Source organism: Hydra viridissima, unplaced genomic scaffold (genome assembly GCF_058129835.1).
Source record: "Hydra viridissima isolate aposymbiotic clone 2 unplaced genomic scaffold, HvirCarnegie_v1 scaffold_10, whole genome shotgun sequence".
NCBI lineage: Eukaryota > Metazoa > Cnidaria > Hydrozoa > Anthoathecata > Hydridae > Hydra > Hydra viridissima.
In genome coordinates, this window is record NW_028324309.1 from 15,090,508 (window position 1) to 15,117,963 (window position 27,456).

The 27,456-nt window shown below is 35.9% G+C and overlaps 3 protein-coding genes and 1 pseudogene across 4 annotated transcripts; 2 read left to right on the forward strand and 2 right to left on the reverse strand.

The window, feature by feature from the left end:
- Nucleotides 1-5,066: 5,066 nt before the first annotated feature.
- LOC149883320 (uncharacterized) lies at nucleotides 5,067-5,729 on the reverse strand. Its single transcript, XM_090101059.1, has one exon. It carries the CDS (start codon nucleotides 5,727-5,729, stop codon nucleotides 5,067-5,069), a length of 663 nt encoding a protein of 220 aa, XP_089957185.1.
- A 1,440-nt stretch (nucleotides 5,730-7,169) lies between these two features.
- LOC149883321 (uncharacterized) lies at nucleotides 7,170-8,039 on the forward strand. Its single transcript, XM_090101060.1, has one exon. The coding sequence runs from the start codon at nucleotides 7,170-7,172 to the stop codon at nucleotides 8,037-8,039; it is 870 nt and encodes a 289-aa protein (XP_089957186.1).
- Nucleotides 8,040-10,900: 2,861 nt separating this feature from the next.
- Nucleotides 10,901-13,749, forward strand: LOC149883322 (uncharacterized). Its single transcript, XM_090101061.1, has 2 exons — nucleotides 10,901-12,114; nucleotides 12,432-13,749. Exons 1-2 carry the CDS (start codon nucleotides 10,901-10,903, stop codon nucleotides 13,747-13,749), a joined length of 2,532 nt encoding a protein of 843 aa, XP_089957187.1.
- Nucleotides 13,750-16,372: 2,623 nt separating this feature from the next.
- On the reverse strand, nucleotides 16,373-21,107 carry LOC149883323 (uncharacterized; annotated as a pseudogene). The gene is made up of 7 exons (XR_016456335.1): nucleotides 19,093-21,107; nucleotides 17,927-18,056; nucleotides 17,701-17,784; nucleotides 17,466-17,558; nucleotides 16,818-16,886; nucleotides 16,596-16,712; nucleotides 16,373-16,504 (listed from the first exon to the last, which is right to left on the reverse strand). The product of XR_016456335.1 is annotated as an uncharacterized LOC149883323 (transcript).
- Nucleotides 21,108-27,456: the final 6,349 nt, after the last annotated feature.

The following is a 27,456-nucleotide window of genomic DNA, read 5'->3' on the forward strand; positions in this document are numbered from 1 at the left end:
TAATTGTTGATGTCGATGATGTTGTAGCTTCCGTCTGGGACGACGACGTTTTCCCAATTGGCTCCGTTGTTCATGCTGTAACGGAAAGAATTGTTTTTGCTTGTGATGTTTGGAAAGCTGTTGTACGTCTCCAGACCGAGAAAAGCCATCTCGTATGTTTTTTCTTTTTCAAAGACGATTTTGTCCAAAAATTCTGTTATGATTACGTTGGAATTTCCATCCACGTCGATGATGATGCCAGACATTTTTCTTAATGGACAAAAATTTTTTCAAAAGGATTCTTTCGGGAAAAAAAAATCGTCGAATCCGCTTCGATATTTTCCCTCGTATTTTTTTGAGGTTAAATCGATGACGGCAAATCCGTGGTGCTGAGACCAACAACGCTTGCAAAATTTTTTGAATTCTTCTTTTCCCATGTCGCTCGAAACGTGGTCTCGAAAAATGTGGTCCATATTTTTTGAATCTTGAGGAAACAGACAAATGAAGTTGGTGTTTTCTCGGATGGTTTGTCGTGGGAGCATGAAGTAATTTTGAGCGAGGTAGAAGCAGTCGACGTTGGAGTGTCTTCCGCGGATGTAATATTTTTCGCACTTGTTTTGCTTGGTTAATTGAAGGTCGTCAAAGATCATCAAATTGTATTTTGTTGAATCGAGGTCTTCAGGTTCAGGAACATCGTCAGCCGTTTCGAAAAATTGACAATTCATGTCCTCGGTTTCGGAAAATTTTTTTGAAAGGTCGTTAATGACGCATTCAGGGTTTAAATTCAATTTTTCCATTTCGTTTTGCACCTTGAACAAATCGAGAATGATCTTTTTTGGCAAATTTTTTTCGAACGAGCTTTTCAGTATTTTGTACTCGGGTTGGAAAAGAGATTTTCCAAAGACTTGCAAATGGTTATAATCCAGCCATCCAGGTTTGAGCAGTAAATTGAGAAGCAAGGTTGTTTTTCCGCAACCGGACTTTCCAACGATGATTCCTCGAATGCTTCTCGGCAAAAGCGGGTTGTTGTCTCTTTTGCTTTTCCCAATATTCCATGACAAATCTGTCACTTCCATTTTTTGATGAAAAAAAATTTTTTTTCAATAAAATGTACTGCGTCAAATGCAAAAGAGAAACCGAAACCATTCATTTGAGAAACGAGGTGTCAAAAAACAACAGAAACATGATCAAAGGAACATGTGATTCTTGTGGAACGACCAAATGCCAGTTTGTTTCTTCGCATGCAACAAAAGGGGGTGACTTGGTCGAATCGATCAACAATTTTTCAAAAAAAATAAAGCTTCCGTGGGCAAAATTTCCAGGAGAAATGCATATTCCAGGAATGAATTTTGTAGGACCTGGCACAAACCTGGACAAAAGGCTCACATCCACCGACATGTATCAGGAGTGGAGCAAACCTGTGGACAGAGTGGACAATGCGGCATATCACCATGATTTGGCATATAAATATTTGACCGACGTTCGAAGCAGAAATTTGGCAGATCAAATGATGCTTGAAGAAATGAACTCCATTCCAAACCCCACTCAAAAAGAAATAAACGAAAGAAAGATCATCGAGCCCATCATCAAAGCCAAAGCCAAATTCGGATTGGGTGTCTCTGTGAATCCAAAGGGTTCTAAAAAAAAAAATTTTTTTCAAGTTTGAAATGGACGGATCAGCTTGCAGAGGAGCTTCACAAACCGGTCGTTCGCCATTTTAAAAAAAGAAAAGTGTTTGTGAACGACATCGATGAAATATGGGCTACCGATTTGGTTGACATGCAATCGTTTTCAAAGTTCAACAATGGCGTCAAATATTTGCTCATGGTGATCGACGTGTTTTCAAAGTATGGATGGATCGTTCCGTTGAAAAGCAAAACGGGTCTTGAAGTGGCTGAGGCGTTGAAAAAGATTTTTGGTGAGAGAAAATGTGTCAAAATGTGGGTGGACAAAGGAAAAGAATTTCACAACAAGCACGTGAGATCGCTGGATGTACGATTATATTCCACTGAAAACGAGGAAAAAAGCTGTGTCGTCGAGCGATGGAACAGAACGATGAAAGAGAGAATGTTCAAATATTTTTCAGCCAACAGCACCAACCGATACATTGACGTTTTGGACGAAATGGTGAAAAATTACAACAGCACAAAGCACTCGTCCATCAAAATGACACCGATTGAAGCCAGCGAGGAAAAGAATAAAAATATGGTCTGGATGAATCTGAATGGAAAGATGCCAAAAGAAAGACCAGAGCCGAAATTTTTAATGGGAGACAAAGTGAGGATCACAAAAAAGAAGCCCCATTTTGAAAAAGGGTACACTCCGAGATGGACCGAGGAGGTTTTCACAGTGTCCAAAGTTCAGCGAACGGATCCACCCACGTACAAGATTGCCGACGCCAACGGTGAAGACATTCAAGGCACTTTTTATGAGCAGGAGATGCAAAAGACGCATCAAGAAATATTCAGGATTGAAAAAATCGTTCGCCGAACAAAAAGCAAATCACTGGTCAAATGGAAAGGATATCCAGACTCGTTCAACTCATGGGTGAGCAATGATGAATTGATCCGTTTGAAAAAAACGACTTAAAAAAATTTTCTTTTCTTATTAAAATGACGAATTTCGTGACGGTCGGAAATTTTGATGAAAGCAAATTGTCGGTTGGAGAGATTTATTCCGCAACCAAACCAGTTCAGTACCAAAAGATTCCGCTCTTTTATGAGTATTCCTCTGGGAAAGCACCTTTCATTTTGAGGACACCTGTTTTGTTTTCTCTGGGTATGTTTGAGAACCGCAGCTTTGGAACGAAAGAACTGGAGGGATATTCCATGTCCTTTCTCGGTTTCGACGAGAAAAAAGGGATGAGCGAAAAAGAAAAAAAGTTCATCGAGGTGGTAGAAAAGGTATCGAAATTTCTTCGCGAAAAAGTCAAGGAAATGACTCCCACTTTGAAAAAGGGAGGGAGAACAAAGAAAATAATGACAGAGGACTTGTCCATTTTGAAAAAGAAATCCGATAATCCGAATGAATCTCCCATTATTTTCGGAAAGTTGTTCACAAAGAAAAACGAGAAAGGCATTGAAGTGTCTTCTTCGTTTTTCAAAAAGAAAGCGAAAGAGCTGGTGAAGGTGTGTCCTATAGAATATGTTCGACAAAAGTGTTTTGTTGTCGCCTCTTTGAGAATCGAAGGTGTTTTTGTCGGAGCGCAGATCGAGTCCATTCAGGTTAGGATTCCCGAAGTGGTCATCGCAAAAAACGTGACTTCTGTTCAAAGCATCATGGGTGGCGATTTGGATTTGGGGGAAATGGAATCTGAAGAAGAAATGTGAAAAAACACGAAGAAAAAAACACGAAGAAAAAACACGAAGAAAAAACACGAAGAAAAAAAAGAAAAAAAAATGAGTTAAAAACATTTTCTTTTCATATTAAAAATGCATGCCCCTCACAAGTTTTTTAAAAACGTCTCATCGGCAGAGAAACACGCTGATTCGAGTTTGGAGATCTCGAAAATATATTTGGGACACATGGATGAGAGGATCGAAGTGTTGGAGAGATTCAAAGAGTCGGATCGAACCAAAAATTTGGAAAATTTGGTGGAACGGATCAAAGAGCTTGAAAACCTGGTGGAGACAATCAAAAACCTGCAAAAAAGACATCGCAAAATATTGTTGTGGCAAAAAAAGAGTTGGATCACCCAAACTGTTTTAACATAAACGGGCACCATGAAATTTTTGCTAAGAAGGACATTAAATTCTCAGCTCTTTCTCTGACGACAATATCGTTGTCTGTTGGGTTGAGTTTTGACAGAGGCATCGCTGTCGTCACTTTGATGAACAAAATAAGTGACCAATTGAACTTCGGCGCTACTCGACTTTCTCCCCCCCCCCCTAATTTTATGATTGATTCTGATAAAGAATTTTATGCTGATTAAGAATCGTATAAAAACATGGGTCTCAAAATCAATGGAAAGTGCTCTAATCTGAAGTTGAAAGTACAAAAATATACGACAAATCTCTAATATTCGCCATCTTGAAAAAACTAATTCTACGGTTGGTTTTATTTTCAAAAGCAAAAAATGCCAGCCCGGTTTTTACAACAAAAAAAAATTTTTTTAGGTTTAATATGAACGGCTAAGTTCCCTCGAGTATACACTTTTTTTTTTTTTTTAAAATAAGAAAGTAGTACTTAAATCTTAAGAAACTATTAGTATTTAGTTACTTTTCGATAAGAAACTTATTTTATTAAGGTTCGAGGAACATCTCCTAATTTGTGTTCTGTTCAGGGACAAACCTTAGGATTATATGACAGTGATGGAATTCAAGCTATTTTAGCTGACAATAAAACGTGATAACATGTTTTCAAAGTTCATTTTATGTACTTTTTCTCACTTTCGATAATTAAGCAACTTTTACTACTTTTTAGTATTAGAGTTGAAAAAATGTACTCTTAAAATAAGAAACTTTCTAGTACAAGCTCATTTGCTTCGTTTCTTATGTGTAATCGGACAGAAAAACTAGCTATAAAGCGTGTTACTCTTGCGAAACATGATTCCTTTTTATGAATTTTAAATTTATAAGAGATTTTATGACAATTCTCAGATAATATTAAATCTTTAATAATAAAGAAAGAGTAATTGAAAAGACAAACTTCCTTCGAATAATAAAAATAGAATTCCTTATGTTCTTTGCAAAAATGTTTTTAGTGAATGTAAGTGGCTATGAAAATAGCCATTTTTTTGATTTACCCAGTCCTCGGCATGAATTATAATGCTAGTAACGTTTAATGCACACAGTAAGCTTTCGAGGAAGTCAAACAGGATACGCTGCCACAACCTGATCCCAAAAATGAAAAAACCGATGTTCGGGGAATCTCTGCATCCACATAAATTCAGACAAATAGTCAGCTATCATTTCACGGTTAGTTGGTCCCATCATTGATTTGATTTTTGCTTTCGCTCGACACCACATAGCTTCTACATGATTTGTTGTCACGCCAGTCAGAGGTTCTACAAAGTTTCGAGTGTGGTTGACAGTGCCATGTAAATATGCAGGAGCTTGCAAATCATTATAAGCTGCCCACATATCACTCTAGACAATAGAGCCAGGAAGTATCCATCGATTTATGATTGGAATCAATGTTGCAGAGTCGCGATTTTGGACGGGAATTAAAAAGCCTTTTTTAGTAGCAGGTTCATATCCGCCAAATATCCACTGCTGTGGGATTACTCTACCAACGTGATACTTCTTTCGACAGAAAACAGATTCATCTATTTCAACAATGCACCCTGGACCACCTATTGGATCAGGGTTATTGATGAAATATGAGACACAAATATCTCTGCAAAATTGATTCCAATCAACAATGGTGTCATCGCTTCCTATGTTAAGCTCTTGCCTTATATCGCTAATTGATAATCCCCGACTCTTACCTGTACTTCTACCCCAAACGTAAGTTAATCCTAATATTTGCCAAAGTTGTAGGTGGGATTTCTCAAAAAAGCTGCCTTTTCTTATGCTGAAGGTTCTTTTGCACCGCTTAACTTGACATCTCCAAATGAACTGATCGATTGATCCATTCTTCACTTGCTGTGTGCAGGCCACGTTACATACACTACAACGCATACTTTCGGCGAGTAAACCATAAGTTCTGCACCAGTGGATTGTAGCTTCAATGTTGTATTTGAATTTTGCTCCTATTTCTGTTAAGGAAAGAGAGTCAAATTTGTTTATTGTTGGTCTTCGAAGGGCCATGATATTAAGATAAATAAACTTACTAGACAGTTAGTACTGAAACATTCCTTTTTATATGACAGTTACAATGAAAATAATTTTTCACGGGGGGTTAACTTAAAGTATTAGAAAAAAAATCAACAGTTTGAAATATGTACATTTTTAATGCAAAAAGTTTAGTAATGCTAAATTTATTTTAGTATATAACCAATAAAAGATTTTTCAACTTATTTGATAAAAATTTTAAAAGATATTCTAGACAACAAAGTAATGATCCCAGCTAAACCAAATTTGCGTGATAAATTTAAATGTCAATGAATTCTCAAAACGTTCCATAATTAGAAGTTTTTGTTATGAATATAAAAACCAGGTTGTTAGTACTTTTAAAAGATAACTTTTAAAACAAAAAAAATCATTTTTCAAGATGGCGAATATTAGAGATTTGTCGTATATTTTTGTACTTTCAACTTCAGATTAGAGCACTTTCCATTGATTTTGAGACCCATGTTTTTATACGATTCTTAATCAGCATAAAATTCTTTATCAGAATCAATCATAAAAATAGGGGGGGGGGGGAGAAAGTCGAGTAGCGCCTTGAACTTCTTCAAAAACGATGTGATTTTTTCAGAGTCTGTGGATGACGTCATTTTGGATGTGAGCAACAACAGCGCCAATGACGTCATTGTCAAAAAAGGTGAAAAGCTTTGCAAAATAAATCACATCGATTCGAATTAAAAAAAAAAAAATCTGTCTTTGTTAAAAAGATGGAGATAATCAAAAACACCGAAAAAATTTATCCGACTCTTCCAACAGCACCATCCGACGGAGGCCATGTTTACAGGCTTCAAAAAATAAGCGAGATCCAAAAAGAAATGGAGGATGAAAAAGTGAGGAGAATGGCTTTGAGCAAAAAGTACCATCGAGTGTCGAAAATCATTCGTTTCGCTGACGATGGGCTGCAAACGGTGTGCATTGCTTTGGGGATTACTGGTATTGCCGTTTTGTCAACCGTCGTTGCTACCCCAGTTTCGATTGCGTGCGAGGGGATTGCGGTTGGGATGGGTGCTTTGTCCATTTTCGGAAACCAACAAAACAAAAAAATGATGTTGAAGGCTGAAAAGCACGAAAAATTAAAGGTTCTTTCCGTGTCAAAATTGAACACGATTGGCGATCACATTTCAAAATCGCTCATGGACGGATTTGTGAGCGATTCCGAGTACGAATTGGTTCTCAGCGAGCTTCAAAAATTTAAGGTCATGGCCGAAGAAATACGGACAAATGCAAAAAGCAGCATTGACGAATTGACCAAAGAGACGTTGATCCAAAAAGGAAGAGAAGAAGCCATTCAAGCGTTTAACAACATTTTCAAAAAGGGAAAATGATCGCAAACGAAAACTCAAACGCAAACGCAAAACGCAAACTCGTTTTCGTTTTCGTTTTTTTTCTCCGTATTTTAAAAAAATGTCCTTCTTTAAAATACAAGACCCAAAAAAGAGAGATGAGATTGTCAAAGAATACATGGCCAACCGGGAAAAGCTTTACAATGAGAGCCTCAACCGGAACATTTCAGATGTGAGCTACCAGGCTGATTTGTCAAAGTTTTTCAAGCCTCTGATCGAGAGCAACGAAAAGGTGCAAAACGAGCTGAAGAGCATTGCATACAGAGAAGTTGACAACACTCCACTGGCTTTGACTTATCCAGAAAGCCCATCTGAAAGCTTAAAAGGTGCTGAAAAAACGTCTGGAAAAATGAATGTGGGAAACATTGCTTTGGAATATTTGTCTAAATATGCAGCCAAAAAATTTTCTGCAGATCGAGTTTTTGGGATTCACGCAAAAGAACGAGGAAAAATGTTTATTGGAGACAAAGAAATTTTCATCCATGAAAACGACATCATTATTGATGGAGAAAAGTACAAGGGGACGATTGGTTTTTGGGAGCTGATTTCAAGATCCAGACCTGATATGACAAAGGTGACAAATGAGGACTTGGGAAATTATGAAAAAATACTGGTCGAAACGCATGCGATGGAGAGAGAAGGGAGACCCACCGTTCCAAAAGCTTCGAGAAGTGAAAAGTGGGACAAGATCGTTTCAAAAATTTGGGAGAAAAATTACAAAAAAACGAGAGGAATAAAAGGTCGTGGAGTGATCATTCTTCCGAGCGATCCAAATGCTCTTGTGCAGCGACTTGGTTTGAGCATCGCCGCTGGTCATGCTGGAAATATCGCATCGAGAAACGAAGCTGTGTCCATTTGTGACGAGCTTTTGAGGCAGGGGGAAATCAACAAAGAGGAATATCGATCGATTCAAAAATACATCGAGTCGTGAAACAAACAAAAAATTTTTCTCATTTTTAAAATGCTCATCGTGAACAACAAAAGATATGTGAGAAAGAACGTTGTTGGAGGAGGATTCGTTGACACGTTTAAAAATTTTTTGAGGAGAATGGCAGCCTCGAACGCATCGAGATCGTCTCTTCATTTATTGAGAAAGGCAGCGGCAAGCGAAATTGGAAGAGAGGCCATCACCGCAGCCAAATCTGCAGGAAAAGAATTGGCCACTTCAGCCATTTTGACCGCAAAAGACGTTGCCATCGACAAAGGAAAAAAAGCGATCGAAAAAGTTTACGCCAAGACAGGGACAGTGAATCTAAACCAATTGGTCAACACGATTGCAAACGAAGCGGCAAAGGTTGATCCGTACACGTATATAAATACAATGGAAGAGCTGCACAAAAAAATGTTTGGTTCGTCCATTCGTCCAAAAAGAAAAATGACAAAAAAGAATGCGGCAAGAATTCAGGATCTCGTCAAAATGGGGAGCGGGCTTTTGATTGCGTGATTTTTTTGACGAATCAAAAATAACACAAAATTTTTTTTCTCATTAAAAAAAATGATAAACACCGACAGATTAACAATTGACGAAAAGCCTGTCTACGACACCGGCATCGAAAAAGTTGATTTTTTCGAGTACCTTCCAACAAACATCGATTTGAATTCTTCAGGATCGATCGTTTTTGAGATTGATTGCCAGTCTGTGCAGACACTTCCGTCTGAGGCTTAAATCCTCGTCGAAGGGGTTCTGAAAAAAGCAGACAGAACCGCTTACGCAGCAGCAGACAACATTGCTCTGGTGAACAACGCCATCATGTATTTGTTCAGTGACGTCACTTACGACTTATCAGGACAGCAAGTGGAAAGAGTCATGTATCCAGGTCAGGGAACAACCATGCTTGGATTGTTGAAATATCCTTTCGGTTTTCAGCTTGCCGATGGTTTGAAGCAAATGTGGTACAAAGACACATCAAACGCAACTGGAACCACTGGGTTCAACGTCAGGAGAGCTCACTTGTTTGCAGACACCACATCCATTGGTGCATTTTCGTTCAGGATCCCTTTAAAGCACATTTTTGGTTTTTGCGAGACTTACGACAAAGTCGTTTACGGATTCAGACACACGATCACCTTTACAAAAAAAGAATACGATGACGCCATTTACAGAGCCGGAACTGTTACTGCAGGAATGATCGACATCAAAAAATTCCCACTCTTCATGCCAAGGATTGAGCTGGATGTTTTGAAAAAATCCGAATTTTTGAAAATGATGTCAAATAAAATCACCGTTCCAGTAGCATATAAGTCAAACAAAGTCGAAAGGCAAGCCATTCCAGCGGGTCTCACAGAATTCACTTGGACCCTTGGAAGGATCACGGACAAAAGCGTTCCGAGATTTATCGTGTTAGGTCTTCAGACAAACAGAGGTTCCAGTCAAACCGCAAATCCAGCCGTGTTCGATCATTGTGACGTCAACAATTTTTTCGTGACCGTCAATGGGATCAAATATCCGAATTACAATTATGACCTGAATTTCGGAGAAAAGAAAATGGTCATGGCTCATTCCGATGCGTTCACTTTTGACGAAAAATATTATGGCACAAACGAGCTTGTTTGTCAATCAGGTTTGACTCTTCTTGAATACAAAAATTTGTTTCCGTTGTTTTTTGTCGACATCAGCAAGCAAAAGGATAGAGTTGTTTCCGAAACGGCTGAATTGGTTGTCAACCTGAAATTCAGAACGGCTGTTCCAGACAACACCGTTATTTTTGCAGTGATCATTTCTGACAAATTGATTTTCTTCAGACGGGACCAACATGAGCGCTGTTTATTAGATCAAAAAAAATTGAATTAAAAAAAAATTTTTTCTTTTCAAAAAAAACATGAGACTGACGAAAAATGATCTGAAAAATTTGCTGAGAGAAAATGGTGTCACAAAAACCTCAAACAATTTGTTGACTTTGATGATGATTGCGGTTGAGAACAATCTCGTGAGCAAAGATTCGCTTTTGGAAGGTGCAAAAGAATGCAGACATGTGGGTCGACCGAAAAAAGAAAATGTGAAAACGGAAAATGTGAAAAAACCGATCGACCCAAAATACGAGAGGCTTGGTTCGATTCGAAAAAAACCTGTGTCTGTGAAAACGACCAACATCGAAACAGGAGATGTGGTTGAATACGGATCCCTTTACGAAGCGATGAAAAAGACGGGTCATGGCTGGAGATATTTGGAGCGTCGTGATGGAAAAGTGGATAATTGAATCAAGATTGAGATCTTCATTTCTGAAAAAAAATCAAAGTCCGAAAAAATGAAAAAAAAATCAAAATCCGAAAAAAAATTTTTAATTCTCGAAAAAAAGAATTGAAAAAATTTTCGGAAAAAAATTCTCGGAAATAAAATTGATTTTGAAAAAAAATTTCTTGACAATAAAAAAATGGAAAGCAAAATGCAAAAAATTGGAAAAACCAAAAAAAAAAATGGAATTTGAGCTAAACAATTTTCTTGACAATAAAAAAATGGAAAGCAAAACTGTCAAAGAAAAAAAAGTCAAAGAGAAATCTCTGACAAAATTGCGAAGTGAAGCCAGAGAACGAGCGATAAAAGGTTACACAAAAATGACAAGGGAGCAGCTCGTTGAGGCAATAAAAACAACAACACCTGTCATTGGACCTCATCCATCATCAGATGCGAGGTCAATTTTTCCTGCTCCGCGTCCTGTGATTGCTCCGCGTCCTGCGATTGCTCCGCGTCCTGCGATTGCTCCGTGTCAAACTGCTCAAAAGCCTGCCATCGCTCCGAAACCATTAATAATTCCACCAAGACCAGCTCTTCCTCAAAAACCATAATCACAATATATGCTTGACGCTCCTGTTACAGATTCGTCTCCTGTGTTGACTCCTGGAGTTTTTTCAAGTTTTTCGACAGCTGTGAAAAATGCGGTCGTCAACAGTTTCAACAGCTTGCTTGAGTTTGTTGATCCTTTTGTTCCAGAGGCTGTGAAGAAAACAGTGAGCAATGTGGGGAGCGAAGTGAAGAGAAAAGTGGACTCTCTCAAATCAATGGCTCTCAAAGCAATCGCGCGATCAGCAGTTTACAAACCCCTCATTGATTTTCATTTGACCGATCACGCGCTGAGTCGTGTTGCCAAACAATTTTCGCATCAGGTCAAAGGAAACCAAAAGGACGCTTCTGCCTTTTTGAATTTGGCAAAAGACGGCGTGATCAAAATTCTTCAAGAGAATAAAAACAAAAAAGCGAGCCTCGTTTTGACAATCGATATGGAGAGCGTCAACCTTAAAACTGGAGAGGAGGAGCATCGAATCGTTCCTTTTTTGTCAAAAGCTGGGATTATTTTGGAGTCGACGGACTTGGGAGAATTTTATGAAAAAGCAAAAGAGGAGATCCTGGAAAACATGGAAAAATACAACAAAATGGGATCGAATTGCACAGTGTCAGCCATCTTGAAAATGGACATCAACTTTATTGACTACAGACCCATCGGAGGTCGGTCGTATATACCTCTCGACGATTTTCTGTCGAGCAAAAAAGCAATAATCAACATGGTGAACGTAGACAATGAATGCTTCAAGTGGAGCGTCACCAGGGCGTTGAACATGAAAGAAAAAAATGGAGAAAGAATTGACAAAGACTTGATTGAACAATCGAAAGCGTTGAATTGGGGAGGGATTGAATTTCCGGTCAAACTCGATCAAATCAAAAAATTTGAAAAAAACAATCCAGACATCAGCGTCAACGTTTTTGGTTACGAAAAAAAATCCATTCACCCTTTGCGAATATCAAAATGCTTGAACAGAAAGCATGAAATTGATTTGCTTCTTGTTTCAGACGAAAAAACGAACCATTATTGTCTGATCAAAAATCTGAGTCGACTCATTTCATCCCAAGCATCCAACAGAAACGGAAAAAAATATTTTTGCAGAAATTGCTTGCAAGGGATGAAAAGCGAGGAGGATCTTTCAAAACATTCGACCTATTGCAGAGAGCACAGCGCGACACGAATGGATCTTCCTCCAGAAAATTCGTTCATGAAATTCGGACACATGGAAAGGTCGATGAGGGTTCCATTCATCGTTTACGCGGATTTTGAAAGCTTTGTCAAACCGATGCACTCGTGCGAACAAAACCCAGACCAGTCTTACACCAAAAAGTTTCAAAGTCACATTCCGAGCTCCTTTGCCTTTCACATCAAATGTTTTGACGAAACCGTTTATGACGGAGAACCATCCATTTCCGAATCGTCAAACGAAAACCAAGACGTGGCTCAATTTTTTGTCGAAAGTTTGGAAAAAGAAATAAAAGAAATTTTCGGGAAAAACTTGAAAAAAAATATGGTCCTCACAAAGGACGATGAAAATAATTTCAAAGCCGCGACGGTTTGTCACATTTGCGAAGAAAAAATCCTCGATTCAGAAAAAGTGCGCGACCACTGTCATTTCACTGGAAAATATCGGGGAGCGACACACAACGAATGCAATTTAAAATACAAAGTCCCGAAATTCATTCCTGTCGTTTTTCACAATCTGTCGGGTTACGACAGCCATTTGTTCATCAAGAAACTCGGCGGAGAAATAACCTGCATCCCATGCAACGAGGAAAAATACATCAGCTTCTCGAAAAAAATCAAAGTGGGGGAATACATTGGGAAAGACGGAAAAAAATTGAATTGAGGTTCATCGACAGTTTTAAATTCATGGCCTCCAGTTTGGAAGATTTGTCGAAAAATTTAAAGCCGGAAGAGTTCAAAAACCTCTCAAAATATTTTGAAGGAGAAAAATTCGATTTGCTTCGGAAAAAAGGCGTTTACCCTTACGGTTGGGTGGACGGATTCGATAAATTTCAAGAAACGCAATTGCCTCCAAAAGAAGCGTTTTTCTCAGAACTCAACCATAAGGAAATAAGCGACGAAGATTACGAGCATGCGCAAAAGGTTTGGAACGTGTTTCAATGCGAAACGTTCAGAGATTATCACGATTTGTACAACGTGTCGGATGTTTTGATTCTGGCCGACGTCTTTGAAAATTTCCGGGACGTTTGCATGAAACATTACAAGCTCGACCCAGCCTGGTATTACACATCTCCCGGGTTGGCTTGGGACGCTTGTTTGAAACTGACAAAAATAAAATTGAAGTTGTTGAGCAACCCCGACATGCTTCGAATGATCCAAAAAGGAACACGTGGAGGGATCAGCATGATCTCAAACCGGCATGGAAAATCGAACAACAAATACATGGGCGACTCGTACGATCCAAGCCAACCATCAAAATTCATTCAATACTTGGACGCCAACAACCTGTACGGATGGGCCATGTGCAAACCTCTTCCCACTCACGGTTTCGAATGGATGTCAGAAGACGAACTGTCAGATTGGCGATCGGTTCCGTGCATTTTGGAGGTTGATTTGGATTATCCTGAAAGCCTTCACGATGAACACAACGATTATCCGTTGGCCCCTGAGAGAATGAAAATCGGAAAAGTGGATAAGCTCGTTCCAAATTTAAACGACAAAAAAAAATATGTCCTTCACTGTGAAAACCTGACATTGTATGAACGATTGGGGATGAAAATCTCAAAGGTGCACAGAGGCATGAAATTTGAGCAACGGGATTGGTTGAAACCTTACATCGACCTCAACACCGAATTGAGAACAAAACCAGCGAATTTGAGAAGGAATTTTTCAAGCTGATGAACAGTTCGGTGTTTGGAAAAACCATGGAGAACATTGAAAAGCGAGTGGATGTGAGACTGGTGACAGAAAAGGAAAAGGCAATCAAGTTGTCGGCCAAACCAAATTACGACCGGCACACGATTTTCGACGAAAACATGATTGCCGTTCACATGAAAAGGACATCAATTCTTTACAACAAACCTGTTTACTTGGGAATGAGCATCCTCGATTTGAGCAAAACCTTGATGTTTGAGTTCCATTACGACTTCATCAAAAAAAAATATCCTGGTGACGCAAAGCTGCTGATGACAGACACGGACTCGCTGGTTTATGAAATAAAAACGGACGATTTCTACAAGGACATTTCCGACGATGTGGAAAAAAAATTCGACACGAGCGATTTCAGCAAAAGCCATCCAGCCATTCAAAACGTCGGGTTCAAAGTGGGTTTAAACAAAAAGGTCATTGGGATGTTCAAAGACGAAACCGGAGGAAAACAGATTGAAGAGTTTGTCGGCCTACGGTCAAAACTTTACTCCTACAAAATACACCAAGAAAAACAAGAGAAAAAATGCAAGAAATGCAAGGGGGGTCAAAACATATGTCGTCGAAAAATACATCACACACGACGATTACAAAAGATGCCTCGAAACCAAAAAAGAAAAGATTAACAAGATGAATGTCATCCGATCCCATTTGCATGACGTTTACACGGAGGAGATCAACAAAACCTCTCTCAGCTCCGACGATAACAAAAGAATCATTTTGGATGATGGGGTTCACACGTTGGCCTATGGTCACCACAAATTAAAAGAAAAGGAACAAAAGGTAAGTGACAAAAATGGGGAAGCAAATTAAAAAAAGAAAAAAATGAACAAAAGAAAAAATGAACAAAATGATCAATGTGGAAGGAGGCAGCAAAACAAAGGTAAGTGACAAAGGAAAAAACAAAGGTAAGTGACAAAAATGGGGAAGCAAATTAAAAAAAAAAATAATAAAAAAAATGAGAAGCAAGAAAATAAATGTGCAAAAAATTTTGACCAATTTTCAATTGACGCATGGAGTTAATTTGCCGAACGATGCTTTGTCCACTTTTCAGTTAATGGAAGCAGCAAAAAAACTGAAAATAAAAAACTTTCGAGGGGTTTTTGTCAGAGACACATTGCCAAAAAAACCGAGAAAAAAAGAATGCGGGATTATCAACACGGGGGATTCAAGCACCGGATGGTTTCATTGGGTGTGTTGGTTCAAAGACGGAGACGAAAAGTTCAGCTTTGACTCTTACGCTCAACCCCCTCTTGTTGAATTGAAACAATATCTGAAAAGCCCTATCTTTTACACCAGCAACAGGGTTCAATTTGGAAACACGTCTTATTGTGGTCACTTCCCAGCGTGCACAATGACGTCCTAAGGACGTCTATAAGACGTCTGATTTCTCGTCTGTAAGACGTCCTCATTCGGTCTCAGGTGAAAGTCTTGAGGACGTCTTTTTCAGACGTCTTGAAAACGTCTTTTTCAGACGTCCTTAAGACGTCTGAAAAAGACCTCCTATAAACGTCTTTTTACGTCTGTACATCTAATTAGATGTACATCTACTAGTAAAGTCTGTACATCTATTAATAGATGTACAGACTCTAAGATTACTTATCACCTTTACATAGATTCTAAGTATCTATGTAAAGATGTACAGACGTAAAGACTTTCTCAAGAGAAAGTCTTTAGAAAGTCTTTGATATTTTTCCAAGCCCTTTACTTAACAAATTGCATATAGCAATCGAATTTGATATGATTCTATCTAGTCATAGAGAGACATAGAGAGACATAAAGAATTACAAATTTATAAAGGATTATAAATTTAAAAAATACAACATTTAATTATATTAGAATTTAATCATTGTCAATTAATATTGGAGGATTTTCTCTTCAATCGTTCGGAAGAATGTTTTATTATTGTCCCAATAAGGTGCATTGCTTCTGCTTTTGTCACGTTTTTATAAGACTTTAAAACAGCATCTATTAAATAGAATAAGAAAAAATTCATCAACAAAATCAGTGCATCAAAAAAAATAAAAAATTTTTAAACATGAGTTAATTGAATACAATAATAAGCTAAGATCGATACCGGTGATTGCATTACATAGATTTACAAGCTCTTTAAATATTTTCTTTTTCTTTAAACCATTCATGCTGTATTCTGACAAAACATCGTCTGTTGTTAGTCTAAATATGCAAAAATATATTTCACTAGCAGTGCTTAGAAATTTTATATCTTAGATATTTATTAAAAAAATTCAAAGTAGGATAAATATTTATCCTATTTTGAACTTTTCTTATATAAAATTTTTTTTTTATAAAAACAAAAGAAAACGAATATCTTTCTTCTGAAAAATATGGATTAGAATTAGCGTCAAAAAAAACTTATGCTGGTAACTTACGTGAGTAGAATATTTTTTATTGCATTAGCTGGATTTTTACCGCCAACTGATGATAAATGTTTTACCTAAAACAAATAGATAATAATATGATAAACAATTTATGACAATTAAAAAAAAAAACTAAGACAATAATATAAATGAGTAAATAATTATATTCAAGCATACAAAAGTACTGTATTGAATATCCCCGTCAGAAATTGTTTTTTCTAAAATAATAAGTTCGTCTGAACTTTTACACTGTTTAAAAATTTCTTCTGCATCATTAGAGAAATGTGCAGTTCTATCTATCAACAAGTTCTTTATTTCAGCAAGTTGAAACATAACTTTTCTCTGAAACTCTAAAAAGTAAAAAAACAATAATTTAAATAAAACTTTACTGATATTACAAACCAACAAAAGAAAACATGAAATGGAAACAAGCAACTTTACCTGCATCTGGTAAAGGATACATCCTTTTGCAACTACCTGCTAAATCTTTTGTAGTTTCGGGCTGCAATGGTCTGCTTGAAGAAGAGGAATCCATAACATTCGGTATGATATTTAATTCTTTAAAAAAACAATATAAAAAGTAAACTTAAAAAAAAACTAGGGACATCAGGTCCCCAAAAGCTTTACTTTCCTTGATAGTACACAAAAGCATATAGTACTAACCAGCAGTATGACTTAGTTTTCTTTTTAATGAGTTTATCGAAGGAATTGGTAGATCGACTATTTCATGCACTAAATATATATATATATATATATATATATATATATATATATATATATATATATATATATATATATATATATATGACTTTTTATCTTTTTACTACTAAAAAAAAAAAAAAAAAAAGTTATTGAATTTTGGAAATTTTTAACCAATTGGGAATTCTGCGTTATGTGTGTGTGTGTGTATATATAAGTATATATATATATATATATATATATATATATATATATATATATATATATATATATATATATATATATATATATATATATATATACATATATATATATATGCATACATACATACATACATACATACATACATACATACATAAATACATACATACATACATACATACGCATATATATGTATATATATATGTATATATATGTATATATATATATATATATATATATATATATATATATATATATATATATATATATATATATATATATATATATATATATATATATATATTGTTGCACTTTAATTAAAGTATCATGAAAATATTCTTGCACTTAAGTGCAAGAATATTTTTATGAATCCTAATGTACTTTAATAAATCTCAAATGAATAATTCTCACCAGATTTGCTTCTTTTAGTATTTGACTTTGTTTTGTTTTCCATTGACTTTGTAAAAGGTCTAGGTAGGTCAATTTTTTGTGTTATCTTATTTGCTAAATAAAATAAAACAAAATCAGTGAAAAATAGGATAAAGAATAAATATCTTTTATTTCAATAATAAATATATAAAAAATAGTTTTGCTGTTAAATGAAAACTGTGACATAAGCTTTAAACTGTTTTAAGCTTTATGTTACCTGTTGCTTGACTCATTACAGGCTCAGCATCACTGTCATGTTCAGTAGTAGACATTTCTACATCTTTGCACCATTCATAGTCATCTAATGATAATGATAAAATTACAATTGATTTACTATTTTTGAAATTAGCTACATTTATGTTAAACTGTGAAATAACTACAAAGCAATGGCTTTAATTATTCAAAATAGTTAGGAAGTCTTATTTACTAGTAAACTATCCTACCTGCAGTGAATTTAACTTTGACTAACTTATATGAAGGCCAGGTTTCATCTAACTCATCCAAGTTCTTAGCACTTCGTTCTACATACGCACCTTCAGGCCAAAATACTCTGTCATCTTTTATCCAATGACTAGGTACAACAGCATCTACCACTTTTTTGTTTTTCTCCACAAGAGACACCAAAGAATAAGACATTTTGATTAGAAATCTAAAATATAAAGACAATCATATTTCAATATGATAAATTATTAAATAAAAATAAAATAACTCAAAAAGCAATAATTTATTTATATAAATAAATTAAGAATTACAATTGATTAAAATGAAAAGATAAATGACTTTTTAAATTTATTAATAAATTAAAATGAAGCTTACTTTTCCTAAAAGAACCAATATCTTCAAAACTGAGTGAAAAGATTATTTAAAAATGCATTTTTATACCAGTAAAAAATCAGACAGATAAATTTTAACTATTTGTCAATTACTTTATTATTGTAATTAAAAAATAGATGTTAGATATAACAGGAAATGATTGTTATACTTAAAAGAAAAATTATATAAAATTTATATAGAAAATGATGCTTGTAGACTTAATTAAAAGTTAAATTAAACAAATTAGTATTTATTGAAAAGCTCTCCATTATTCATTAAAAGCTCACAATTAATCATTAAAAAAATTTAAAATTCTAAAAAAGAAATATGAATTTAAATTAGCAATTAACATTCTTTCATAAAAACAGCATTAAAGTAATTTGAAAATCATCATGCACTTACTATCAACTATTATTTATTTATACAACATAATATTATATAACAAAAAAAAAAAAAATTACAATGAAATTATTTTTTAAGCTATGTTGTTAAAAATTATAGAGATATTATATATAACTATTTTAAAAGTTATAATAAAACATAATGATAATAAAAATATTAAAAGTTAAAAAAACATATATTTATCATAAAAATAACTAATTTTTAACGCAATAATTTATTTAATAAATGTGCACATTTTTTATTTTATACAAGAAAGCAAAGTTAACTTAAATTCTTTAAAATCACATACATAGTTGGCTTACCACATCACATCATTAAGTAAAGTACATAGAACAACCCCATCATTGACTGGTAGACATGCAACCTTTCTTTTAATATCTACCTTATTTACAGTTTTTCTTTTGCCAATGTTAGACTTACATAAAAAATAAATTCCGACCATCTTTGAATCAAATGGATCAGGAAAGTAATTTCTTAATAGACTCTTGTGGAACATTTTACAAATAAAAGTAGTCATATCTAAAATACTTGTAATAAAAACAATTTTTCCGGAATGGAGAAGAAAACAATTGTCTTTTTCATTTGTAGAAATTTTGGTCTTGATATCCTTTGAAAAGTTTATTGAATTATTTATTTCAAACTCATGAATACGTTTCACAACTTGAGATATAGGATTATTTGCTTGACGAATAAACCTTTTTAACGACTTTAAATAATTTTCAAAAGGAAAGCAAGAAATTTGATCTAAATTACATCCAAAGTTTGAAACATCGTTATGCAAGTGAATAAGACAGTGTACATTATATGAACAAAAAGAATCGCTATACAACTCCCTACTACTTGCAACAAAATAGACCAGTAATTTATGAGCATATTCCAAATAGTCATTTCTGTAATCTTGATTTTCCTCAAGCATAATTCTTATTGCAACAGATAAAGATAAAAAATTAATATAAATTGGTGAACTAACAGTTCCTTTAAGGGCTATTATTCCAGTATATGTCAAGAACTGTCTAAACTCAGTTGCCTTCCATCTTCGTAGATCGCTTAGCCCACGTGGCTGGCGTGCAAATTCTGAAGGCATTTTTCCATAATGCAATAAAATAGTGTCAGAGACTACATTTAACTGATTAGATGATATGCGACAACAACGAGGGCCTTCTTTTAAGTATAGAAGCAATCTTTTAACAACTCCTAAGCAAACTAAATGCATATAGTCCAAACAAAAATCTTTAATGCATTGAACACTGGAGTGGATTAAAGGACTAACAAGTAACTGATGTCCTGTATAAGCTATCTGCTTAAAATCCTGGTCTATTCTTGGTTCACAGTCAAGATCATGAAAAACTATTCGATTTTCTATATTTACTCCATGAACTTTACATCTTTCACATGCATCATAACCAGTATGACCCTTAATTCCCTTTAAAAACTGACGTGCTGGAGCATCACAAATAAATCCTTTAATATTTACATGAAATTTTTTGCCATTATAGTGTAAACCAAAAACCTCCAAATTACGATACTCGTCTAAAAAATCTTTTAAAAATTCCTCACAACTGTCAGGTTTGGAACTACCACAGTAAAGAGCTACAACAAATGGACCTGCAAGTTGAAACGATGCAAGAATAGGCCAAAGTTGAGTGTTTGATGATTTGAACAATGGTATACCATCTACGTTAATCAATAGATTAATTGTCTTCAAAGAATTAATATCATGAGATGAAAACTCTTCTAACTTACTTTTTATTGAACTTTTTAAACCTATGTAAAAATAATCACCACCACATTTTTGTTTTAGAGGAACTTTTCTTGGTGTGCTTAATAAGGTTCTTGAATCTTTAGGCAATTCTTTGTGACCATGATTTCTTAATATAAGCAAGATATGATTTGTTGCTGCCATTGTAAGGTGATGTTCACATGCCCAAGATGAAAGTTCAGAGGCCAAGTTATCTTTATTGTGTACATCACCGTTTTCTGAGATATAAATGCTATTTACATCGCTAAAAATGGAAGATGAGGGTGAAACCTCGCCATTTAAATCCAGTCTTCCTTTAACTATTTCAACTTCTTCTTCAACTATTTCAACTTCTTCTTTATCGGATGGTGAATCCAATAAAATGGTCTCTTCACAAGAGTCGTGACAATAATTAAGAACTTCCAACTGGGTTTCATAGTTTCTTCGCCAGAGTCTTAAATAGTTTGCGTTAGACATTTCAGATATAAATTTTTATTATCTAAATAGATCATTATTAAAAATAAACATTAAACTTATATAAGACTTATTTAACTGATTAAGTTAATTAATAATAACTAGGTTAATCAAGTTTTAAAATACTCCGAAAAATGTAAAAAATTAGAAAATGACTTAAAACGATAAATAACCCCCAAAAAAAAGAAATTTAAATGACGACCAGCTCGAGCGAACATTTTTAATTAACTGAGTTAGCGCATTAATGCGTTAACTCAGTTACGTACGTAATTAATTTATACGTATAAATTTACACGTTTTTAAAGACGTCTCAAAGACGTCATTAGGACGTCTTAACAAAGACTTCCTGTGAGGACGTCTTTGGGACGTCATAATTTGGTCGGAGACGTCGCGACCTAATTAAGACGTCCATAGGACGTCTCTTTGACGTCTGTGCACGCTGGGTTGTGTCTTTACGTCTTGAAAAAATGTGAAGAGGGAAACAGATTTCAAGACGTTGTCAACACCCTTTGGTGATCCGAAGGATCTGAAAAAAATTTTCACCCTTTAAAAAAATGATTGACAAATTCAACAGAAACGAGTTCAGCGTTTATCTCGACAATCTTGCAACAGACTCAGCAAGCAACGTTTATATCAAAACGGATGGATCAAGCACCATAACTGCAGACATTGATTTTAACTCTCAAAAAATCATCAACCTGGCAGAACCAACCAACTCTCACGATGCTGCCACCAAAAATTATGTCGACACGCATTCCGGTGGAGGAGGAGGAACAGTTATTGGAATTGCAGACTTGGATTTGAATTTCCACAAAGCCATCAACTTGAACAAACCGACAGCTCTTCATGACGCAGCGACAAAAAATTACGTCGACGTCAGCTCAAGTCTGTGCGTTAAAACAGACGGGACAAGCACGATCACAGGAATCATCGACATGAACTCTCACAAATTGATCAACGTTTCCGATCCGACCAATTTAAAAGACGCAGCAACAAAAAGCTACGTCGACACCAAAGTCTCTTACAACAATATTTCATACGTCGACATCAACATGACTTCTCACAAATTAACCAATTTGGCCGAGCCTGTTTCTGCTTCAGATTCAGCCACCAAAAATTACGTTGACACTCATGCATCAGGCGGAGGAACAACTGTGGGAAATGCAGATTTGGATTTGAACTCGCACAAATTGATCAACGTGACTGATCCCTCCAACGAGCAAGACGGAGCGACAAAAAGTTACGTCGACTTGCTGTTGCAAAAATCGAGTTTGACCAGCGTCGTTCCAAGCTCGAGTTTCACCAGTTTGGGATTCAAGTCTCAGACCGTTGCAGCATTAACCACTTCTCCTGTGTTTGCGTTTTCTGGAAAGTCTGGAGTGTTGAGAAGGTTGTGGCTGTCTTTATACAGCACCTCTGGAACCAATATTCCCGGTCAAGTTTTCATTCGAATCTTCACTGACGGAGAGATCAATGTGGGGAACTACATTGAGGTGACCGACGGAATCGGCGTGGACGCAACTGGTCTCGCCACCGATTTGCTTTTTTCTCCTTTGGGAGGAGCTTTTTACGCCAACTCTTTGCAGGGATGCAACATGTTTAACACCACTTCCTTGGGAGGATATTTCACGTTGGACATGCCTTTCAGAAACGACGTCTCCATTCAACTGGTCAACAAAAATGCCACAGCCAATCACGTATTGGATTCAGCCGTTCATCTCCACTCTCGCTTCCATTCCTGCTTCCATCCCTCTTTTCAAGCTGTACTGCAAGTCGTTCCGATATTTGAACACCACTTATGGAAGCGAATACGTTTTGATGAACACCAACGGAAAAGGAAATGGTGTCTCGTTGAAATACATCAGGGTGCACATCATCGGCTCTTCTGGAAACTGATGGGAATCCAGAGTCAGAATGTACGACGGAAATCTACCTCCTGGAAACGGAACCGTTCTTACTCCTTGGACTCCATACAACACCAACAATTACACGTATTTTCCCGGTTACGACGGTGACAGCACATGCTTCTTTTCCTCCTCCGGGCTGGAAGATTTTTACTTGTCGTCGTGGAACGGGTCAAATTTGACTTCCTTCAACAACAAATCGACGGGACTTCTTTACCAATCCACTGCTTCCATCGGCTCCACAACCACCATCTCCTTTTACAGATATTTCGGAGAAGCTGACTCCATGCCCAGTGTCGCAGCCGGAAGAAGACTCGTCGTCACTCTCAACTCTGGCGACGCACAAGTCGGTCAATCCGGAAGCTTCTACCTTCTTCTCGGACAAGTCTTTTATTACGCTTAATTTTTCGCGAACGATTTCAACACCTTTACACCCATTTTTTTCATGGATCCTCATGAAAAAACACACACCCCCCTCAAAAAAATATCAAAACGGGCATAAAAATGCTTTTCTCACAGAACTTTTATAGTAATTTTTTTTCATGGATCCTCATGAAAAAAAACACACACCCCTCAATCAAAATAATCAAAACGGGCATCGATACATTTCATACCCCTCAATCAACAAAAATAATCAAAACGGGCATCAAAATGAAAATGAGCCAGAACTCTCCTTTTATAGTAGTCTCATTCAGATGCGTTCTCTTTTGATGAAAAATATTACGGCACAAATGAACTTGTTTGTCAATCTGGGTTAAGCTTGTTTGAATATATAAAATTATATCCGTTGTTCTTTGTGGATATCAGCAAGCAAAAAGAAAGAATGACGTCGGAAACAGCTGAATTAGTGGTAAACCTTAAATTTCGAACTTCAACTATTGCAAATACCGTTATTTTTGCAGTGGTTATTTCTGACAAACTGCTTAAATTTGTTCCAGATGGAACCAACATGACTGCTGATTATTAAGTTTATTAAGATGTCTTTTCAGGAAAAATTGAATTGACTTAAAAAAAATCTTGGTATAATAAAATGAGATATACAACATCGTATTTGAAAAATTTGCTGAATGAAAACGGTGTTAGTAAAACAGCAAACGATTTAATAACGTTGATGATGCTTGCGGTTGAAAATAATTTAATCAGTAAAGATGAGATTTTAGAATGAGCAAAAGAAAAGAAAATACGTGAAATAAAGGAAAAGAAACCAACCGATCCAAAATGGAATGGCTTCGTTTTGTTAAGAAAAAGCCCATCACTGTGAGAATAACCAACATTGAAACGGGTGAGAAAAATTGACTTAAATAAAATTCTTGGCATAAATAAAAAGATGGAGAGGAAGTATGTGATTGAATTTGATACCATGGGTCGTGCGCATCTGTTTGATGAAGAAAAAGAAATTCATGCGGCTGGATGCGAATTTACTGCACATGACGAGTGGGGAAGAAAGTATACGATTAGATTTGATGAAATGGGTCAAGCACATGTATACGACTCAATAAGCGAAATTTTTGCCAATTATCTTGTTTCATAAGTTTTTAATTCTCCCGCGAAAAGAATTAAAAAACGGTAAAAACTTTTCGAAGAAGAAAATATGCTGAAAGTGTGCCAAGATTTAAAAAAATTGAATTGACTTAAAGAAAATCACGGCAGAGATAAAATGAGTCTCCATTCTTCAAAAAAATTAATTGCCAAAGAGCGAAAACTTAAAAGCATCGAAAAAAATTTTATTTCCCTTAATAAAATGGGTGATAAAACTGTTGCCAAAGAGCGAATAATTGAAAGCGGCTTAAACAAAAATCTTTCCGTAATAAAAATGGAAAGTAAAACTGTTAATGATCGAAAAGATCGAAACTATTCAAAAATGACTGTGAAAGAATTAAGAGAGATGGCTAAAGGTCGTGGTGATATCAAAGGTATCTATAAAATGAAAAAAGCCGAGCTCATTGAGGTCATAAGACCTGTCATTGGGTATGGCCCTGCTCCTCAACCTGTAGCTCGTAGACGAACGACTGAGGCAAGACCGTTGCCTGTTAATGAAAGCGTGGTTAGGTTTGTTCAACCAGCTGTAAAAGTTTCTGTAAAGCCGACAAAAGTTTCAATAAAGCCGACAAAAGTAAGGTTTGTTCCTTCCGCAGTGATAAAACCAGTCATCGCTCCAAAACCAGCGATCATTCCACCAAGACCTGCTGTTGTAAAACCTCCTATTGCTCCGAAACCAATTCATTTGCAAAAACACATCCTTGATGAGCTTGTTTCAGATTCATCACCTGTCATGACACCAAAACCTGTCATTTCACCTAGACCTTCATTTTTTTCAAGTCTGACGGCAGTTGCAAAAAGTGTGGCGTCATATGTTGCAACTAAGTTTAATGATATTAAAGATTGGATAGAACCCTACGTTCCTGAAGTAGTCAAGAATCAAGTAAGCGAATCAGTGGAACAAATCGATGAAAAGATAAAGTCTATCAAATCACTTGTATTAAAAATAGTGTATAAACCTATCACGTCAAAACCTTATAAAATAAAATTCAAGTTAACTGAACATTCTGCAGAACGTGCTGCTAGACTATTTTCTTACGAGCCTTCTTCTCGATACCAAGACATTGTTCCTTTTTTTAATTTGGTAAGAGAGTCTGCTATTCAAACCATGGAAGGAGAAAGGAATACAAAAGTAAGAATTGTTTTAATCTGTGAAATGACTCGCGTAAGCATCTTAACAGGTGAAGAGACTACTCAGATGGCTCACTTTTCATCCAACTTGAAAATTATATTGGAGGGTACAGATGTAAGAACGGTTGTGAGTCAAATGGAAGAAAAAATCTTGGAGCGAAGCGCTAATTACAACAAGATGGGATCCAATTGCGTCTTGTCGAAGATTTTAAGAATGGATATCAGATTTATCGATTATGAACCTTTCAAGGGTTCTTCCTACATGGAGCTGTCTAAAGAGCTAAAAGACAAAAAGGCGATCATCGACATGGTAAACAAGGACAACCAATGCTTTAAATGGTCTGTCACCAGGGCGCTGAATCTTAAAAATAGAGACAATGAAAGAATTGACAATGATCTTATTTTAAAATCAGAAGAGTTGAATTGGGAAGGAATGGAGTTTCCTTTAAAGGTGACTCAAGTCGAAAAGTTTGAGAAAAATAATCCTGACATCAGCGTGAACGTCTTTCACTACGAAATGAATAAACCTCAACCTATGCAAATATCCAAATTTCATGATCGAAAGCACTGTGTTGATTTGTTGTATATTTCAAACGAAGAAAACAGCCATTATTGCCTCATTAAAAATTTCAGTCGGTTTGCTCGTTCTTCAGCATCAAAACATCAACATAAAAGATATTTTTGCAGAAGGTGCATGCACGGCTATGACCAAGAAGAAAAGCTCCAAATTCATCGAAAATACTGCTATGATAACGCGCCTATGAGAATCGATCTTCCAAAAGAAGGGTCGACCCTTGAGTTTAAAAACTACAACAATAGTATGAGAGTTCCGTACTGCGTCTATGCCGACTTTGAAAGTTTCATCAAACCTATCGATGACAACACTGAGTATAATAATAAAGAGTCATATACCAAAAAATGTCAAAAGCATGTTCCAAGCTCCATCGTCTATTATATCAAATGCTACGACGAAACCATTTACAAGGGAAAGCTTGAAACGTATACAGCAGAAAGTGATGATGACGATGTGGCTCAAAAATTTGTTACCATGCTTGAAGCTAACTTTATAAAGATTTGTGACGATAGTTATTCACGGCAAGAACAATGGAAAAATAAGAGAATAGAGACTAATGAGGATAAAAAGAATTTTGAGGCTGCTACCCAATGCCATATTTGCAAAAAAGATCTTAACTGTGATAAAGTATGGGATCACTGCCATTTGACTGGAAAGTACCGTGGTGCTGCTCATAAGAAATGCAACTTGGATTATAAAATTCCAAAATTTATTCCCGTTGTTTTTCATAACTTGTCTGGCTATGACAGCCATTTGTTCATCAAGAGATTAGGTGGAAAAAAAGGAAAGATCACTTGTATACCCAACAATGAAGAAAAATATATCAGCTTCACAAAAAGCATCAAAGTGAGAGATTCTATTGATAAGAAAGGTAAACCAAAAATAGTGTATAGAGATTTACGGTTCGTTGACAGCTACAGGTTCATGTCAAGCCCTTTAAAAGATTTAACTGACAACCTTGTTAAAGATTTGTGTGAGGAGTGCTCAAAATTAGATCCAAAAACATGCAAAAAGGACTGTATGGTTAAGAAAGGTAAAAAATGCAAATGTAAAGACAATTGTGAAGATTGCGCTCATAGAAGATCTAAAAAAGGAGACATCATGTGCAAAAACTTAAATTCATTCCACAGCGGAGCAAAACGAGATTTGCTATTAAGAAAAGGCATTTACCCTTACGAATTGATGGACTCCATTAAAAAATTCTCTGAAACACAATTGCCACCCAAAGAAGCCTTTTACTCTAAACTTGACGATAAACACATCAGCGATGAAGACTATGCACATGCTCAAAACGTTTGGAAGGTATTTGGATGTGAAACGTTTAAAGATTACCACGAGCTGTACAACATCTCAGACGTGCTCATTTTAGCTGATGTCTTTGAAAATTTCAGAGACACT